At 51.9% G+C, this 20,363-nt stretch overlaps 1 protein-coding gene and 1 long non-coding RNA gene across 3 annotated transcripts in view; one reads left to right on the top strand and one right to left on the bottom strand.

Annotated features, from left to right (window-relative positions):
• HNF1A (HNF1 homeobox A) overlaps positions 1-14,439 on the bottom strand; it is a 21,792-nt gene extending 7,353 nt beyond the window's left edge. The window contains exons 1-4 of the mRNA XM_060612466.3: positions 13,425-14,439; positions 6,252-6,451; positions 886-1,072; positions 194-435 (exon numbers count right to left, since the gene is read on the bottom strand). Coding sequence (XP_060468449.1) covers positions 194-435; positions 886-1,072; positions 6,252-6,451; positions 13,425-13,753 — 958 coding nt within the window. The 5' untranslated portion in view covers positions 13,754-14,439. The remainder of the gene's footprint in view (positions 1-193; positions 436-885; positions 1,073-6,251; positions 6,452-13,424) is intronic.
• LOC132665455 (uncharacterized) lies at positions 7,680-20,363 on the top strand. 2 transcript variants are annotated; one of them, XR_013551350.2, is made up of 4 exons: positions 7,680-8,208; positions 11,835-13,645; positions 17,169-17,201; positions 17,358-20,363. It is a non-coding gene; the product is annotated as an uncharacterized LOC132665455 (long non-coding RNA). The 2 variants fall into 2 exon arrangements; XR_013551349.2 differs by lacking the exon at positions 7,680-8,208 and adding an exon at positions 9,214-11,708.

The raw sequence follows: 20,363 nt of genomic DNA, 5'->3' as shown, positions 1-20,363 counted from the left end.
TGGTCAGTGGGATGGACAGGAGAGGACTGGATAGAGACTGTAATGAGTGGAGTGGAGTGATAAGGATCCAAGCTGAAGTGCTGAGCGGTTTGGGTGGCTACCGCCACTGAGGTGGTGCTCCCCAGCTCCCCAGCCGACACCCGTGTCCCCTCTACCCTCTACATTTCAACCCCCCTGCCCACATATCACTCACCGTGGACTTTACTGGGGGAGAGGGCGGGCGGGGGCAATCCCGGGGAGCCGTGGGCTGGCAGCGCAGGGCCCGGGCCTGGCCCCGGTGGCGGCCCGCTGTATGTGTCCATGGCCAGCTTGTGCCGAAAAGCTTCTTCCTTGCGCCGATTGGCAAACCAATTGTAGACGCGCACCTCCGTGACGAGGTTGGAGCCCAGCCCCTGTGCCTGCGACGGTGACACCCCCCTCTGGATGCACTCCGCCCTGCAGAAATGGCCACTCATGAGCCTCCAGGCCAGGCTCAGAGGAACCCTCTCCTGGGGCTGGAGGTGGCGAAGAGAGTTCTGAGCGGTAGGGTTCTACCTTAGTGTTTAAAACTGGCAGATCTGGGTTCTAATCCCAGTTCTGCTGTGTGGCCTTGAGCAAGTGACTTAGCCTCTCTTAGTCTCTCCATTTATAAAGTGAGCAAAATAGCCATGAGGCTAGATGAGGGTGAATGAGATGAGCGGCCACGCAAGGGTTGCTCGGGTGGGTGGGGAGTGGGTGCTAGGAGTGGACCTAGGTTGCAGACACTGAGCGGAAGTTGAGTGCCCCAGGGCCAGCAGGAGGAGCTTTCAAGGACTGGCGAGCCTCCCTCAGACCCCAGAGCCACCCTCTCCCAACCTTGCCCCAGCCCAGACCAAACCAGCCCCGCTAACCCACCAGCCATTCTACCTATTGCACTCCTCCACCAGTGCCTCTCGCTCCTCCTTGCTGGGGTTCTTCTGCCTCTCGTAGGCCTGGAACAGGATCTGCTGGGAGGCTGGGCCCCACTTGAAACGGTTCCTCCGCCCCTTCTTGGTCGGCAACTCATCCCCTGTGGGCTCTTCAATCAGCCCACCCTGCCCTGCGTGGGTGAACTCTGTAGGCACAGAGAGCCATCAGCAGGGCCCTGGCCACTCCCGCCTTCCCGCTCCTGACCACGCTCCCGGTTCTTTCTCATTCCCAGGGTGCTGAGCCAAATGAGCTTACAGCTAGAATTTAGAAATCATCTAATCCGGGGACGCCCGGGTGGCTCAGTCGCTTAGCTCCCCACTTCAGCTCAGGTCACGATCTCGCGGTTCATGGGTTCGAGCCCCACGCCGGGCTCTGTGCTGACAGCTCAAAGCCTGGAGCCTGCTTTGGATTCTGTGTCTCCTTCTCTCTCTGTCCCCCCTGCTCATGCTCTGTCTCTTTCAGTCTCTCAAAAATAAATAAACATTAAAAAAAAAATTTTTAGGGGTGCCTGGGTGGCTCAGTCAGTTAGACGTCTAACTTCAGCTTAGGTCATGATCTCATGGTTTGTGGGTTCGAGCCCCACGTCGGGCTCTGTGCTGACAAGCTCGGAGCCTGGAGCCTGCTTTGGATTCTGTGTCTCCCTCTTTCTCTGCCCCTCCCCCACTCGTGCTCTGTCTCTCTCTCTCTCTTTCTCTCTCTCTCTCTCAAAAATAAATAAACATTAGAAAAAAATGTTTTTAGAAATCATCTAATCCAGTGATGACAGTCACACAGCACACACACCACCATTGTCTTAACCTGTGTCCAAGGCAGACATTACTAATCAACCCCTGCACCCAAATGTCCATCCACTGATGAATGGATGAAGAACATGTGGTTTATACATACAATGGAATACTACTTGGCAATGAGAAAGAATGAAGTCCTGCCATTTGCAACAACATGGATGGAACTGGAGCGTGTTATGCTAAGTGAAATAAGTCAGTCGGAGAAAGACAGATACCATGTTTTCACTCACATTGGAACTTGAGAAACTTAACAGAAGACCGTGGGGGAAGGGAAGGGGAAAAATAGTTTCAAACCAAGAGGCAGGGAGGCAACCTCATAAGGGACTCTTAAATACAGAGAAAAAACTGAGGATTGATGGGGCAGGGAGAGAGGAGAAAATGGGTATGGGCATTGAGGGGGCACTTGTTGGGATGAGCACTGGGTGTCGTATGTAAACAATCATGGGAGGCTACCCCCGAAACCAAGAGCACACTGTATACACTGTATGTTAGCCAACTTGACAATAAAACACATTAAAAAACCCATAAAAAATAAATCTTAAATTTCCTAAGAAAAAAATTTTTAAAAAAAACCTGCACAGTTTTCTACTGAGCCAAGACATAAGCTCGCAATCTTTCCCAATACAGGGCTCCAGGTAAGCATTGGCATTTGTTCAGATCTAACTAACACATTTGCTATCTCATTTTACAGATGAAGAAGCTGAGGCTCAGAGAGGCTAAATATCTTTCCAGGGATGCACAGTAGAACAGAAACTTGAACCACATTTCTTGAGTAGGTTCAGAGCTATTTCAAACTTTTCAGACCTGTAAAGCACACTTAAAATGCAAGTGTTGGCCAAGAGAGGAGAGACCCAGCCAGCCCTTGTCAGCTGGTTCTACATTAATAGAAACTGTTGGATTATCCCTGAGCAAGCCTCCAAGAGAATAGAACAGATAAATGCCAAGCCATTTTTATGAGAGGGGAGGCAGGAAGATCGAGTCGGGGATAGCGCAGGAGTGCCTTCATCATCTGAGTTTCAAGAGGCAGAAGCCAGCACCAGTGCTCTGGGGACAGGTGGGATCAGACCCACCTAGAAGCCACCAGAAGCCCGCTTGACTCAGATTCCAACTGACTTCGCTGGCCATCTCTCCTGGCAGCGGGCTGGACCAAGATCTGGAGTACCAGACATGACTTGGCCCAGAAAACTAAGATATTTCAGCTTTAAAAAAACCTATTCTGTCGGGGCGCCTGGGTAGCTCAATCTGTTAAACATCTGATTTCAGTTCAGGTCATGATCTAGCAGTTCATGAGTTCGAGCCCCACGTTGGGCTCTGTGTTGACAGCTCAGAGCCTAGAGCCTGCTTCTGATTCTGTGTCTGCTCTCTCTCTGCCCCTCCCCTGCTCACACTGTGTCTCTCTCTCAAAATAAATAAACATTAAAAACTATCCTGGCAAGTCCATCAAAAACAAGGAAAATCTGAGAAACCGTCACAAGCCAGAGCAACCTAAGGCAACATGGCAACTATATACAGCGTCTCCACAACCGGATACAATCCTGGACCAGAAAAGGGACATTAATGTTAGGGAAAAACCGAAGAAATCTGAATAATGAAGTATGGACTTAATAATCCTGTGTCAGTGTTGGTTTGTTAATCACGACAAATGTCCCATACTAGGGGTGGCTGGGTGGCTCGGTCGGTTGAGCAGTTAAACGTCAACTCTTGATTGAGGCTCAGGTCATGATCTCATGGTTCGTGGTTTGGAGCCCCCGCATCAGGCTCTGTGCTGACAGTGCTGAGCCTGCTTGAGATTCTCTCTTCCTCTCTCTCTCTCTCTCTCTGCCCCTCCCCAGCTTGTGTTCTCTATAAATAAATAAACAGATAGATAGATAGATAGATAGATAGATAAATCTTTAAAAAAAAGTCCCATACTAGTGTTAATAATAGGGAAAGCTGGGTCTGGGGTAAACTGGAAGTTTTTCTACCATCTGCCCAGAAGTTCTGAAAATCAACACTTATTCTAAAATTAAGAGTCTATTATGTGTTATTTCAGTTTTATCTGCTAAGGAGGCGTAAATTAAAGCCATGCTAATTTTCTAAAAGCACTTGGTGCCTTCAAAGTACGTCATCTACAGTCCCAGCCCCTTGAGACCCGAGAGTATGCTCCTGGCAGATACACGTGGTGGAGACACTCACTGGCCCCTCGGGCATCAGGAGGTGTTGCTATTTCTGCACGAATAAGCAATCAGTGATCATCTTTGTAAGAAAATATTAATGCTTTCCCATAGTGCTTGCTCGGTAAATGTTAGTTCACTTAATGTTTTAATCAGCCTGTTGATAATGCCAATATCATAGTTTTTCGCAGCTTTTAAAAGTTGTTTTTTTAAGGGCACCTGGGTGGCTCAGTCGGTGAAGCGTCTAACTCTCGATTTCAGCTCAGGTCATGATCTCACAGTTTGTGAATCAAGCCCCGCATCGGGCTCTGTGCTGATAGCTCAGAGCCTGCTTGGGGTTCTCTGTCTCCCTTTCTCTCTGCCTCTCCCCCGCTCACATTCTCTCTCCCTCTCTCTCTCTCTCTCTCTCTCATATGTAAACAGGGGCGCCTGGGTGGCTCAGTCGGTTGGGCGAGCGACTTCACTCAGGTCATGATCTCACAAATTGTGAGTTCGAGCCCCATGTCAGGTTCTGTGCTGACAGCTCAGAGCCTGGAGCCTGCTTCTGCTTCTGTGTCTCCCTCTCTCTCTGCCCCTCCCCTGCTCATGTTCTGTCTCTCTCCTTCAAAAATAAATAAACATTAAAAAATTTTTTAAATAAATAAACATTCTAAAAAATTTCCAGCTTGTATAAGTAAATAAACAGCAAATCGATATGTGAAATTTAGGACTTTAACGTTTTAATAAACGTTTAGGAAGCATGGCGAGGAAAGTTTATTTTTTTAATTACCAAACATGCAGATTGTCGCTATGTCTTCATAAGGAACTACGGGAGTATCTATCAAAAATTTTCAAGTACCTACACTCTGACCTAGAATTTCATTTCTAGAAATTATTCTATAGACACTCTCGTGTAAGCACAAATAGATACAAAAGAGGATGTTCTTTGAAGCAATTGGTTCTAACAGCACACTGGAAAAACCCTAATAAAAGTCCTTTGGTAGGGAGCCAATTAAACAAATAATGGTACATCCAAATAACAGAATAGCTAGCAGCAAAGCAGAGGAAGGGCATCTGGGTGGCTCAGTCAGCTAAGCATCTGACTCTTGATTTCACTCAGGTCATGATCTCACGGTTTGCGGGTTCAAGCCCCTCACTGGGTACTGTGCTGACAGCACAGAGTCTGCTTGGGATTCTTTCTCTCACCCTCTCTGTCTCTGTCCCTCCCCCACCCATGTGCACTTAAAATTAAAAAATCTCGCTTAAAATTAAAAAGAAAAAAGCAGAGGAAAATACATATATATTGCTAGTATATGCATTAAATATCTCTGGAAGTATACATCAAACTGAGGGTGTCTTTTAGGAGAAAAACACCTAATTTTTATTGTAAACTCTATTTTCTCCTATTTTTTTAATTAAAAACATTTTTTTAATGTTTATTTCTGAGAGAGAGACAGAGCGTGAGTTGGGGGGGGGGGGGGCGGAGAGAGGGAGACACAGAGTCCGAAGCAGGCTCCAAGCTCTGAGCTGTCAGCACAGAGCCCGATGCGGGGCTCGAACCCACAGACTGAGATCCATGACCGGTGCTGAAGTCGGCCTCTTAACCGACTGAGCCATCCGGGTGCCCCCTCCTATTTTTTTAAATTAAGTATGTATTGCCTTTTTAAAAAAACTTGGATAAATCATAAAAGAAACGTTTTTTTTTTTAATGTCTACACATAGGCTCAGTAGTGTGAAAGTGCACTTGGGATTTTGTGGGGTGTGAGGTCTGAGTAAGGAAACCCACAATTCTCTGAAGGGAGCGTGGCCACACCTCCTGGAGTTTGCAGTGGAGGATTCCCTGAGCCTACACCTTGCCTCTGAGCCTTTACTCAGGCTGCTCCTTTGGCCCAAACACCATTCCCTGCCGCCTCCATGGGCCAAAATTCCGTTCTGACTTTAAGACCTAGTCTGAAAAGTCCTGCCTCTGGTGTGGTCCCTCCTGATGCCCCTGCCTCCCCGCTGACAATAGATTACTCTCTGGTCCTCTGCCAGCTCAACACTTTGAAATACTTCACGCAGTCCTACTCTGCCCTGGGCCTGGCACGCGGTGAATGCTCCATAAACACTAGCCGTTACTGTCGTTTTTATCACATTATAATACATGTCTCGCTGTATCATGATGATCTTTTCTGCTTCCCATCCACACAGAACACTTAGAAGGCAAGGACTCCATTCACCCATCCGCGGATGCCCAGGACCAACCTACTCCCCTCCCCCAGAGTGCCTTGCGCGGACCAGGTACTAAGCGCCCATTGACTCGCATGGACTTCCGCTCAGACGGCCCATCCCCGTCGTGCGGTGGAGGAGCTTCCGGCCCCCACCCCAGAGCTGCCAGGGAGGACGGGCTGTGGTCTTTACTTACGCTGGGCCACCTCTCGCTGCTTGCGGACGTACCAGGTGTACAGGGCCGCTCGCTTCTGTGTCTTCATGGGGGTGCCCTTGTTGAGGTGCTGGGACAGGTGCGACTGGTTGAGGCCGGTGGTGTCGACTACCTCCCTCTGTGGGATGTTGTGCTGCTGCAGGTAGGACTTGACCATCTTGGCCACGCGCCACGGGTCCTCCCTAGGAGGAGGGGCCAGGACAGAGCCTGCTGGGCGTGGGGGTGCAGGCAGGGTCGGGGGTCCCGTCAGCCCTGAGAATGGGGGTTGGGGGTGAAGGCAGGCGTGGAGCCTGGGACCTACCCTTAGACTCAGGGACAGCAAGGGAGGGGCACTCGTGCCAGGACACAGGAACGCAGACACACGAACATGGGAACAGAGACTTATAGACACACACGTGTGGACACAGGCCTCAAACAGTGCCACACAGACGTGGGCACAGTTAAAAGTTTAGAAACATGAATGCACAGACATATGGACTGACATGAAGACATGAACTGACTCCCACCAGAAGCTATACAAGCCACTTGGGGAAGATCCTCACCTTTGTGCCTCCTTTGAAGACCCCCCCCCCCCACCTCATCCTGCCTCAAAATGTTGTTTGTGGCTGTGTCTTATCCACTGTGAGAGACCGTAAACACTTGGAGGGCAGGAACTCTCTGGTTCTCAGCACCCAGAATAGGCCTGCATGCCCATGGTGAATGCATGAATGAATGAATGGATGGGTGAGTGGGTGGATGGATGGGATGGTGGATGGGTGGATGAATGAATGGATGGGAGGGTAGGTGGGTAGAGGGACGGAGAAATGGGTGAGTGGATGGATGGATGGATGGATGGATGAGTGGAGGATGGATGGATGGATGATAAATATATGATAGATAGTGACTGGATAGTTGGATGAATGGATAGGAAGGTAGATGGATAGGTAGATAGGGGAATATGTAGATGGGTGGACAGGTAGATGGCTGGGTAAATGGGATGGTGAATGGTGGATGGATGGATGGGTAGTTTGATGAATGGATAGGAGGAGAGATGGGTAAGTGAATAGGGGTGTAAGCAGATGGATGGATGGATGGATGAGGGAGACCTACTTGGCGGGGGGGGTTCTGAAAACAAGGAGAGAAAAGCAATTCTCTCATTTTACGGTCAGGGTCACTGATGCTAAGAGTGCTGGCATAACATCTTTTGGCCAAGGTCACAGGGACAGCCCAGCAGAGTCCCATCCCATATGAAGGGGTTCAGTTCTAAGTCAACCTATCAGGTACAAATCACATAGGGTCAGAACACCCCCTGAAAATCTGTACTAACCCCTAGGCTGTGGCCTGGCCGGTTTCCCAGAGCACAGGGGCAGACAGGTCCAGGTGAAAAGGTTGCCAGCTGGTGTGCAGAGGCCCCATACAAAAATGTGTGTGTGTGTGTGTGTGTGTGTGTGTGTGTGTGTACCTGAATCCCACTCTGTGGGCTGAGACTCTCTCACTGGAGAGACAGCCATCCACGATTCATGTTCTTATCCCCTGCTCACTGTGGAGAATGGGGGGCTCTGACTGCCTGTACTACACAGATGCCCTCTCTCCCTCTCCTGTTCTGTCTCAACCCTCCTCTCTTTGCCTTGTCCTCCCCTGAGCTTGTGGGACAAATATGTCGGATGAAAACAGCTCCACACAACAGTGCTGACACAGGAGAGCAAGGGCGGGGGGCGGGGTTTGAACCCAGCTCTGTGTGGCTCCAGAGCCTGAGGCTCTCGCCTCCTCAGCTGAGCCGTTCGCTTCTAGAATTTGAGCCTCCCGGTATTCGCACGTGTGACAAATAGCAGGCGTGGGAGGCAGTTCATCGCCATGTCTGGCACAGCAAAATACGGGAAACCACTACCTCCAGCAGATGCGGCCGTAAAAACCCAGTGAGAAAGCTCTCCCTGCGCCCTGATGGAACAGAGCCCCTCTGGTAGGTCTGCTGTGCGATTTGTGTAAAATGTGAAATGGCGTGACAGATTTCCACATATTTGCTTGTGTTTGCATGAGATACCAGAAGAACACAGAAGACACTTTTGACACCAGTGGTCTTGAGATAGAAATGGAGTGCCGGGGACAGGGGGAGAGGACGGTGTCCTCTGTTGCTTTTCCGCACTTTTAAAATAATGTAATATATCGTTGTACAATATGTTATACATGCATGTGTAACACTTAAAACTAAATTGTAAAAGAACAAAAAGCAAATAAACCACCCAGCACTTTGAGGCCCACCTCATACTGCCCTCTCCCCTTCCCTCCTTCCCAAAGAACCAGCCTGGCCTTGCCCCCTTGATGATGCCCTTCTCAGGTGTGATAGGCACAGAGCCTTTCAGCAGCTTGGGTCCCGTGACTTTCTCCTTTTTATCAGCAGTTCCCGTACGCGTAGGGAGGGAAGGGAGGCCGGGGCCATTCGATTTAAGTTAGCCGGCAGTCGGTACGGCAAAGTCCCAGTTGTACAAGAATGACCGACGTGAGAATTCGTGTTTCTTACTTGCCGTGAACCAGGCACTGCGCTAAAGGCCGGTCATTTACATTTTACCATGTAACCCTGGGAACCAGGTGCTACTTATGTGCCCATTTCACAGGTGGGAAAACAGAACCTCGGAAAGGGAGTGCTTGTGCAAAGCGACCTAGCTGGGACTCCAGAATATTTCTCTTTTTTCCAGACACCTCCCCCCACCCCAACCAGAGCTCTCCTGGAGCTTTTCCTCCTCCCTGCATTTAGGATCCTCCTTGTCAACCCTTCCCCGGCTCCCTGGATGCCAGTCAGAGCCAGGAGGGAAACGAGGTACAAAGTCCGGTGTTGTGCTTCGAGGCAAACATGTTTATCTGATTCTGGAGCCAGGCTGCCTGTTGGCCTCCCTCCTCCCCCCGCTGTAGGCATCACCCTCCTGAGCAACCCTCCCTCCCTCCCTTCTCTCTTCTCAGGAGAGAATGAGCTAAGTCTTTCTCTCAGGGGGGGGCCTCCCTGGCTCACACTAAAGATTTACTATCTGTCACTGTCCATTTGATTCACCGTGTCTCTCTCTGTATCTGTCTTAGCTTCTCTCTGCCTCTCTCTCTTTCTCTCTGTCTCTCCTGTCTGTGTCTCTGTTGTTTGCTCTGTCTCTTGCTCACATCAGTCTCAGAGGACCCGACCCTTTTCAGGGCAGTTCTCCCAACCCAGCACAAAGAGGCCACATCTCCAGATATCTCCTGCTCTTATTCTAATGGGTTTAAGGGTCAAGCCAACCCGGGCTCACATCCCACCACGGCGTCCTAGCACGATGTGAGCGTGCCCCACGCCTCATCTGTACCATGGCAGGAAGCCCACGTCTGCCTCCCAGTGCCCTTGGGACAAATGAGTGAGTTTCAAACAGGAGTGAACCGCGTAGAGCGGGGCCTGGCACGTGATGCTCAGTAAGTACAATTTGTCACCATCATCATCATCATCATCGTCATCATGATGATGTGGCCCTGGGACCCCCAGCCCCAGAGCAGAGGGCAGAGGACCCAGGAGAGGTGAAGATCTGCGCACGTCTCCTCCTCCCACCTGCTACACATTATGGGCTCAATCAGAGGTTCAAGACTTTGGGCCTTTGGCTCGCTGGCCCCGGGGGTTTCAGAGGGTCCAAGGCTGTGGAGCTTGGAGACCAGCTGGAAGGGGAGCTGAGTTCTCAGTGCATGTGGCTGGTGGAGGGGGGAGTGTTCCCATCTCAGGTTGAATCTCAGCTCTGCCACTCGCTATCCAAGTGGCCTTAGGAAATGGCTTAACCTCAGTGTGCCTCAATTTCCCCAGCTGTGATACTGGGTTAATAGTATTTCATAGGTTGCCAGGAGGAGAAAATGAGTTCCACGATTTGTAAGCCACCGTGACCTCTAGAGCCCTGCGTGGAAGTGAGTGGACGGGAGGTTGAGAGCAAGAAGAACTCGGGAGGATAAAAAGGAAATAAGCTTATCAAGGAAGGGCATACAACCTCAAGGGTGCTGTGCAGAGCACAGGGATTAGGAGGACCTGGGGTCCCAGTCCCAGCCTTAGTACTTTGTAAATTACCTTGGGCAAGTCGTTTTGCCGCTCTGAGCCTTAAGTTTGCTCATCTGTAAAATGGGACTATTACTCATAGTAGCCGTTTACTGCCCCGTGGGTAAGTGTTATTGTCATCTCTGCCTTGCGGACGAAACTAGGGCTCAGAGGCATGAAATCACCTGCCCAGGTTAGGGTGGGGTTGATTTGGGATTTGAACCCACGCAGGTTGGCCTCAGTCAGAGATGTCAGACTGTCCCACCCTAACCACTGTCTTCCTGGGTCTCAATGCCCTGGTGCTGCCTGATGGAGAGGATCAGAGACCCTCAGGTTGTGGTTTGAGCTGCTCAGGAACAGGGAGGAGCCAGGAGGAGATCCGGGAAGGAGCCCTGGGTACAGGTTCCTCCCTTGACCTTAACAGATGTCCCCAGAGCTTCAGGGAACCCTAGCCACCCATTCATTCTTGCTCTGTGTTAGCCACTGGGCTAGATATCAGGGTGGTAAACCAGGCCACACAGAAGCTTTGAAAAGTTTCTATTTTCATGACAGGAGATAGAGAACACACAAAAATAGATCATCATAAATAAAGTTAAGGGACAAAGGCTAGTAACAGAAGGTGGTGGAAGACAGCATGATTGTAGTGGGTCCTGCCTTTAGATAGGGAGTCAAGGAGGGCCTCCCTGAGGAGGTGACATTTGAACAAAAGGAGAAGAGGGAATCGGTCATGGGAAGATCTAGAAAGAAGTGTCCGCAGAAGGAACTGTACATGCAAAGGCCCTGAGGTAGGAATCAGCACATTCAACATAACTGGAGGAAAGGGAGGGAGGGAGGGAGAGAAGGTCCCTCAAGAAGAGGTCAGGGAACCAGGACAGAGAATTTAAATTTTATTCATTGGCCAGCTAGGGAAACTGAGGCAGGAGAAGAGACTTGCCCAAGGTCACACGGTGAACTAAGGGTGGAAGTCTGAGGGAAGAGCTCAGGTTCCCGATCACCACTTGCTCACCTAGGACCCACCCTGCCTCTTTCCACACACTGTCTTCTCCAAAGACATGGCTTCCCCTGGAAACCTGGCCTGTGCACCATCCCTTCCGGCCTCAACCTCCCCCACCCCCACTGTCCAGGCCTTCCTCACGGGTGCCCACCCCACTCCCTCCTGTGCCCTGAGGGTAGAGGCCCCACTTTTTCCCCTCGGGGCGTTTTCAGATCCCTTTTGTTACCTGAACAATAAGTAACCCAGGTAGTTAGTTATAAACTCCGCAGGAACAAGGAGCTGGTTGATAATTTATAGCAACATCTCAAATTTAAATGGAAAGTAAATAGCATGCTGTTAGCATTAAAGAAAACCCAATCGGGGCAGGCGGGGAAGCACTCCAGCCTCCTCTCAGCTTGGGGCATCTCGCTCTCTCCCCAGCCCCTTCTCCCAGCTGGGTGTGAGCCCCTCTGCCCTCCTGGCTCCTCCGCTATCCTGTGCTTCTCCAGGCCTCTGCATCTCACCCCCGCCCCCCCCCCATGCCCTCTCTCTTCCTCAGTGGCTCTTCTCTCTCTCTCTCTCACAGCTTCCAGGATCTCTGCTGGTCCCAGGGAGCACTTTGACCTCTGCTCCCCCCTCAAGTGCTGTGGATCGAGCCTCCCCCCCACCCACCATTCCACTAAAGGGGCTGCTGATCAACAGGCCCCACCCAGCCAGGTAAGAAAGGCCCTTGGCACCTCCTGCCCCCACTCCCACCCCAAAGCCCCCAGTCCCATCTGGGGCCCTGAGCAGGTCTGGCCCAGCCCCACCCTGTCCCGGTGGCCCTCGCCCTGGGTCTGGCAATGCCTGACTCTTTGCCCCTCCCCTGCAGCTCAGCAGGGCCCTTTGCCCTCTTCTTCCTGCCAAGTCAGGGGGCCCAAGCTGCTCCCTGCCCCCTGCCCAGGCCCTCACAAGGCCAGGCAGACCCTGAGGGCTCCCCCACCCCAAGCTGGGATCAGGACCTTGGACAGAAAAAGAGATGGTCCCCTAGAGAGCGTCTTTGGGACTCTCCCTCTGGCTGCCTCGTCCTGGCAGTTGAAAGCACCAAACAGAGTGGCTGTGGAGTCTCAGCTGGGTGGCCTTAGTCAAGCTACCTTCCCTCTCTGGGCCTCGGTTTCCTTATCTGTGAAGCAGAGTTATGCCTAGCTTCCTTCCAGGGTTCATCTCAACATTATCTGAACATCTGCGTGTAAAACTGCAGCACAGTGCCTGGCTGTTAGGATTAGAGCGTAGGAGCCTTTGGGGAGGAAGTCCCTGTAGCCCCTGGGCCCCCTCCCCCCACCCCTGCTTGGTGGGAGGTTGGTTGGCCCAGGTCTCCCCAGGCCATCTTTACAAGTTAATGATCACAGGCCTTATCAGAGCCTTTTACCGTTTATAAATTTATAAAACAAAAGAGAAATAATAAAGCTCGTGGGTAATTAGTAACCAGGTCAGCACTGCTGAGGAGAGGGGAGGCATCGGGCTCAGACCCACCCAGTTCTCTGGGAGATGGGGAGCCAGCCAGTGGATGGGGGTACACAGGGAGACCTCTAATGGTGCCTGCTGGTGAGTTGTGGGGGCCTAACTAACACTGTGCAGGAAACGGGAACCAGGTCCTGCTCCGAGGTTCCATCTCGCTCAGGTAAGACCTGGGCTTTCCTGACTTAATGCTTGAGTCCCTGGGTGGCTAAGGGAGCCTCTAACCTCGGCACCCCCTCTCGCTAACAGTGCTTCCTGACCCTGGAGCCTGCGATCTGAGTGCGTAGCAGGAAGTTAGGGTTTGGGAAGTAGAAATGGCCCTGGTGGCTAAAAATTCCCACCACCCTCTGGTTCTCCAGGCACTTGAATTATGGGCTTTCCTGCTTTCCACACCCCCCCCCCCCCCCCCCGGCTCAGAGCTCCCCTGGAGCATGCCCTTCCTTCTCAAGCACTGGGTGGAAAGCCCTGGCTCACGGGAACTGGGGACCTTGCCGAGGGCCAGCTCAGGGGCTGGGAGGCTCCAGCCTCTGAGCAAGGACGCCCTGAGCTCTCGGGGGCCCTGTCCCCCTTCCTCACAGCCAGGCTAAGAGCCATAGCTCCCAGACGAAGGGCTAGTTGAGAGCCGAGGGTGGGCCTCCCTGGGCTCTTTGAACGCTGGGGACGGGCAAGGGGTCCTTACTGCAGCAGGGTCTCCACCACGGCCTTCTGGTGGGCCGCCTCCTCGGGGCTGAGGTTCTCCAGCTCTTTGAGGATCGGCGGCGTGAAGTCTTCCCCATCGTCGTCCGTCTCGTCCTCGGAGCCCCTTGCCTCCCCCAGCCCATTGGGCAGCTCGGCCAGCTCCGCCCGACCGCCACCGCCGCGGGACTCCCCCTTGTCCGGGGGGCCATCTCCGGCCAGCAGGTAGGGCCCCGGCTCCCCCAAGGCCTGGATCAGCGCCTCTTTGCTCAGGCCTGACTCGAGCAGGGCCGCCAGAAGCTCCGTCTGCAGCTGGCTCAGTTTAGACACCATGGCTCCACCACCACCGGGCCACGCGGCCTGGGGCCACCACACCGGCCGCCTCCCCCACCGAGTGGGCTGTCTACTGGCTGGCCGATCGGCAGGCAGTCACGAACCAGGCCCTTTGCGCCTACTGCCCCCCCAAACCCCACTAACCAAGCCCTGTGGGCACCCCCAACCCCCAACTCTGGCCCCAGCGGCCAGTGAATCAGGGCCCCTGCCCGCTCTGTTTACATTGGAGCTGGGGAAATTCTCCAAGGTTCATATTTATCCGTGTGCTTAGCGAAGGGACTGAACTTTGGACTTCAGCCCTGCAAAGTGCAGGCCTCACGGCAGCGCAGAGGGACGGGGGAGCCGAGGCCTTCAACGGGAATGGGCAGCGGGGAGGGTGGGGGAGGCCGTGGCAGGGGGCAGGGCAGCTGGGACGGAAGGGGCTGGGGGCCACCGAGGCCTTCTGGCGAACAGCTTCGGTCCCGCCCCGAGGACTTTGTAGGGGGTTCAGGCCGAGACAAGAGAGGGAAAAATAGCGGGTTTCCCTTGGGAACTGAAGCAGCAAGGGGTTCTAGGCAGGCGGGCCGGCTCTCCTGAAGGTCAAGGCTAGGTCACATCCATTTTGAGACCCACCTGTGCAGGCCCAACACCAGGCCCCCTGTGTATATTGCCTCATTGTATCCCCCTAATCGTTGTCAGTAGGTACAGGGATCATCCCCATTTTACAGACGAGGAAACCAAGGCACCGAGAGGTTAAACAACTTGCCCAAAGTCACACAGCTAGCAAGGGACAGGACTTGCAAGGTGGGAGCAAGGGGAGGCCAGTCAGGCACTTGACTCAAGTATAAATTTTAAGGGGTCTTCAAAAACTCCAGTAATCATATGTAAAAGTATTCGGTGTACTAAAGTACACAAAAATATGCAATGTATTAAAAATCAAAAGTAATGCAGGCCCCCAAAGAATTCAAAACGTGTCCACACAAAAACTTGCCTGTGAATGTTCATAGTTCATGGTCCACAATAACCAAAAAGGGGAAGAAACATAAACATCGATTGAGGGACAAATGGACAGGTAAAATGTGGTGTATCCATGCAATGGTATATTATTCGGCCATAAAAAGGAGTGAGTGACATGCTGAGACTTGAAGGTATTACGCTAAATGAAAAAAGCCGGTCACAAGAGGTCGCATAGGATTCCACTGATCGGAAACGTCCAGCACAGGCAAATCCATGCCCGCGGAAAGTAGATTAGTGGTTGCCAGGGGGTGGGGATGGGGGACTGGGCGGGGGAGGGGGGGGATGGGGGGGAGAGTGACTGCTTAATGGGTGCCGGGGTTTCTTGGGGGATGATGAAAATGTTCTAAAATTGATTAGGCAGTGTCACACAACGGTGAAAATACTAAAAACCACGGAATGGAGCACTTTATTTTTTAAGTGTTTTAAATTTATTCATTTAAGTAATCTCTACACCCAACGTGGGGCTCGAGCTCACAACTCGGAGATCAAGAGTCACTCGCTCTACCAAGTGAGCCAGCCAGGTGCCCCTGAATTGAGCCCTGGTTTGTTTGGGTTTTTTAAGTTTATTTATTTATTTTGAGAGACAGAGAGAGAGAGAGAAAGAGAGAGCGCAGGAGAGGGGCAGAGAGAGGGAGAGAGAGAATTCCAAGCAGGCTCCACACTGTCAGCGCAGAGCCCAACGCAGGGCTCGAACTCGCAAACAGGCAAGATTCGTGACCTGACCGAAATCAGGAGTCCGAGGCTTAACTGACTTAGCCACTCGGCCTCCCCTAAAATATCACAATCTTAAATAAAGACGGGCTGCAGTCCTCACTGGCCTCCCGCTAATCCCAGCTAATCCCAGCTAATCCCAGCTAATCCCAGCCCCGGGCAAGGACTCGTCCCTCACACACCACACCACCCCCAGCCTCTTCCCAGTTCAGGTCAAGATCCTTGACAAAATTCCTGCAGTTTGTCCCCCTGGGGTGGCCCCAAGCTCCCAGAAAAAGGGGTGCACGCCATTTCCTGGAATGAGCAGGGTGGTGCATCTTTCAGGGCTCTGCAGAGCTAGGGTCATGCTTGGGGGCAGAGGAGGGGAGGACAAGTCTTTGGCCAGAAAACCCTCCTGCGGGCCAGGCCGGGCCAGCACAGAGGAACGGGAGCTGGTTGACCGCTGAAACAGAGCTCTCTGTCCGCGGGAATTCACCTTCTCTGTCCGTCATCTGCCCCCTTGCCTGGGGCTCCTGTCCCCCTTGCCCTGAACCATGTCTTCATCTTTCCAGTCATCTTTTAACACCCTTCGTAACCGTGGCTACTGAGTCCTGGAAATGTGGCTAATGCCTCTGGTGGAAATGATACTATTTTGGATATATTGGGTGAGATTTCAATTTTTTTTAAACACAATTTAAATATTTTTTTAATTTCTTTTTCTTAATTTTTCTTTTAGTTTATTTTTGAGAGACAGAGAGCATGAGCAGGGGAGGGACAGCGAGAGAGGGAGACAGAATCCGGAGCAGGCTCCAGGCTCAGAGCTGTCAGCACAGAACCCGACGCAGGGGCTCGAACCCATGAACCATGAGATCGTGATCTGAGCGGGAGTCGGACGCTTACCCGACTGAGCCACCCAGGCGCCCCTAAAAATGTTTTTAATTAAACATTAGAAAAATGAATTTCACCTGTTTATTTTTACGTTTGTAATGGTACTTCTGGAAAAATTTTGATTTCATACATGGTTCACGCTATATTTCTATTGGACGGAGCTGCTCTATAATTGACTTACCCATTCTGTTTGTTATTAATGGTCGTCTCACTCTACTAGGAGGTACGCACCCTGAGGGCAAGGCGTTTTTTGCCTGGCTTGTGCCCTGCTGTATTCCCAGTGCTTAGAATGTACATACACACGGTAGGTGCTCAATAAATATTTGTTGAGAGTGAATCGCTAGCTAAATTTCACTGCGCAAGGACCATGCATACTTAGCTCTGCGCTAAGCAAAGGCTTTAATAATGCATTCAGTTCTTAGAACAACTCCGCCTAGTAGGTGCTGCTGTTCCCATCTGCAGGGGGGGAACGGGCTCAGAGGGGTTAAGTGACTGGTTCAGAGTCCCCCAGAGCCAACAGCCCGCCTGCGCAGGATGAGGCTGGCAGTTGCCCCTTGGGAAAGTGGGACCCCGCCTTTCCTCCAGGGCTTCTCCTCCGATGCAGGTTGTTCTGGGGAGCGGGCAGCTCGCTGCGGGGGCGGGGCCGGGTTCTCAAGTCCAAGCTGAAGGGCAGGATGCTGTGTGCTGCCCCTTCATGATCTCATGGTTTTCCTGGCCGCTATCCCCTGCCGGGAGGCCACCTGCAGCTCCCCGTGGTGACCTTTCACCCAGGAGGGACCGGGAGGGCGGGGCCTGGATTCTTCGAACCACTTTTGAATTCTAACTGCTGTGTGCTGCGCAGCCTGGCGGCTGAGCCTGGGACTCTGAACTGAAGGTGGGTTGGGGGCGGGGGGGGGGATGGGGTGGCAGAGCCTCCAGGGAGCTTCCGGTCCCAGTACCCACAGAGGCTGCTGTCCTGGGTCCCCTGAGTAGGGCTCCCTGGTGTGAATAAGAAGGGAAACGTCATGAACCTGACCCTGCGTTTCCACAGGGACGAAGGAACAACGAGCAGAAAGGGCTGCCCTTCCCCACAATCGGGAGATAAAGCTAAATTGAGGAGCTGTTCGCCTTCTAGAGAATGACACAGGACCTACTTTGTCACTGACCGCACTCCGACCCCCACCCCTGGCTGGCCTCAGGCCACCTTAGCCTTTCTAGACGAGGTATGGGTCTCCTAGGGTTGCTTAAGATGACTTTTCGTAAAGCGAGCAATGCAGAGATCCCAAACTTTCTTGGTTTGAGGCACCCCCGGGGTCTCAGAAATTTTTTCAGGGCACCTACTACTCCCACCCGTGCGAAACAAAACAAAACATCAAAACCAAAATCAAACCTAGCCGTTACGTTTAGTAAGTATTAGGTCAAAACGACCCTTTTTAAAAAATTTTGTTTAATGTTTATTTATTGTGGAGAGAGAGAGGCAGAGCACAAGCAGGGGAGGGGCAGAGAGAGAGGGAGACACCGAATCTGAAGCGGCTCCAGGCTCTGAGCTGTCAGCACAGAGCCTGACGTGGGGCTCGAACCCACCAACCGTGAGATCATGACCTGAGCCCAAGTAGGACGCCTGACTGACCGAGCCACCCAGGCGCCCCTAAGGTCAAAACAACTCTTAAATCTGCATGTTCTAACAACTTAGTAGCCACTTGCAAAATACACAAAAGCTGAAAGAAAGAGTAATATTTTAGTTCCTTCCTGAATAATCCTAAATACACCCTAATGGAATGAGAGCTTGTTGGACTCTCAACAACTCAACCCTTGGAATTAGATTGGTCATTACCATCCTAATTTCCTGCTCCACAGTAATTTTCGCATTATACTTGTTTTTTATCGAAACTGCCATCAACCCAGCTCTACCGAGTTGCAACATCATCCGAAGGAATGAAGCTCCGACATTGAAAATGCGAACTACCTAGAGCTAGCAGTTTTCAAGGTGTCCGGCAGGTGTCGCTGTGGACCTCTCAAAAAGCCTCTGAAAGGGTCTGCGGTCCCCTGGGGCACCTGTGCGCAGGCTGAGACCTGCCCACCTAATAACCGAGCGACGTGGACGCGGTAGGTACTCAGTACACTCAGCTCAGTAGCTGTGAGCTTTGTCGCCATTCTGCCCCACTCCGGGAGCAGCGATTTGCAAGGCCAAAGTTCAGGGAAGGCATAAGGCTTCCCCCTTGGCCATCAGAGACAGCAAGAGAGGGGTGCCCTTTCAGCCAATCTCCGCGCTCTCTTGGAAATCAGTTACCACCCCCATCTCAGCGTCCCCCTCTATTCAGACTCAGACTCTTCTTCCTCCCAGCCCCTCTACCCTTTAGCCCTTATTGAACAGTGGCTGGCGTATGCAATGTTCGTCCACTTTCTCCTTTAACACCTCAACAGCCTCAGGAGGTAGGGACGTCTATCCCATTTTACAGCTGAGGAAACCAGGGCTCTAGGAAGATATGTAACCTGTCCAGCTGGTGCATAGCAGAGCCAGGATTTGAATCCAAGTCCCCCGAATGCCAGAGTCCAAGCTCTAACCACTCTTCCATGCTACCTTTTTTTTTCTTTTGAGAGAGAGAGAGAAAAAGAGAGCATGTGCACTCACGAGAGCATGAGCCGGGGGAGGAGCAGAGAGAGAGGGGGACAGAAGATCCAAAGCAGGCTCCATGCTGGCAGCAGTGAGCCCAATGAGGGGCTCGAACTCATGAACCCTGAGATCATGACCTGAGCCGAAGTCAGACACTCAACCGACCGAGCCACCCAGGTGCCCCGCTACCTTTTTTTTTGAGGCAGTTTGCTCTCACCAAACCCCTGTTACTGTTACTTTGGTGGTGGTGGTGGTTCTGGGCAATTCTGCCTCTCAGCCTTGACACTTTCGAGCTGGTTTTGCAGATGAAGAGACTAAGGTGCCAAGGAATAAAACAGTGGTCAAGAGCACGGACTCCACTCGTGGCTGCCTGGGTTTGAGCCTGGCTCTGCCACTTACCAGCTGTGTGACCTTGGGCCACTTGCTTAACATCTCTGTGCCTCGGTTTCCTCTTCGCTGACGTGGAGGTGAAAATACCATCTGCCCTGTGAGTTGGCAGGAAGATTAATGAGATAATACACAGGAGGCACTGTGACGGGCACGTTGTAAGCACACCCCCCACCGAAAGAGTGTTGTCACATGGTTATGAACACGAGTGCCCCCCTCCCCTTGGCCAGGCTTTCTCTTCTTTTGCAGAAGTTCTTCCCATAAGAGGCCCTGTCACCCATCCCCTTTGACTGCTAAGCCCTGATTCTGGCATTCAAGGCCGTCCTTACCTCAACTCCAGCCACACTATCGGCCACTTCCGGAGCACATCTGCAACTCTCACATCTACGCTCTTGCACAAGCTGTTTCCTCTACCTGGACACCTCCACCTGTTAACCTGTCCTGAAGATCCTCCCGGGCCTCCTTCTGACCCCTCCTATTGCCATTAGCAACAGAAGCCTTCACTAGCCAGCCTTCCCTACCTCCCTGGAGCAGGACCAGGATACCCCGGACTGAGGGTTAGAAATACAGGTTCCTGACTGCACATTCAAAGGGTTTGATTTTTAGTAGATCCGGAGTGTGGCCCAAATAGGTAAGCCCTTAAATAAATAAATAAATAAATAAACTTAAAAAAAAAGACACCACATGTAAAATGAAGTGATTTGGTGCGTGGACGTGTGTCAGTATAAACCACGGTGAGCGGTTATGGGAAGATGGTCTCCAAAGATATATCTGCAGTTATCTCTAGATAGTGGGATTTCAGGTAATTTTTACTCTCTTGCTTATTCTTTTCTGTATGATTTGAATAGTTTAACATGAATATTTACTTTTTATATCAAAAAGAATGTTGTTGGGGGGCGCCTGGGTGGCTCCGTCGGTTAAGCGTCCAACTCTTGGTTTCAGCTCAGGTCATGATCTCATGGTTCGTGAGTTCAAGCCCCACGTCAGGCTCTGCACTGACAGCACGGAGCCTGCTTGGGATTCTGTCTCCCTCTCTCACTGCCCCTCCCCTGCTCT

The sequence above is a fragment of the Panthera onca genome, chromosome D3 (assembly GCF_046562875.1).
Source record: "Panthera onca isolate mPanOnc1 chromosome D3, mPanOnc1 haplotype 2, whole genome shotgun sequence".
Classification (NCBI taxonomy): Eukaryota; Metazoa; Chordata; class Mammalia; order Carnivora; family Felidae; genus Panthera; species Panthera onca.
Note: the sequence above shows the minus strand (reverse complement) of the source record. Positions and strands in the feature narration are given on the sequence as shown.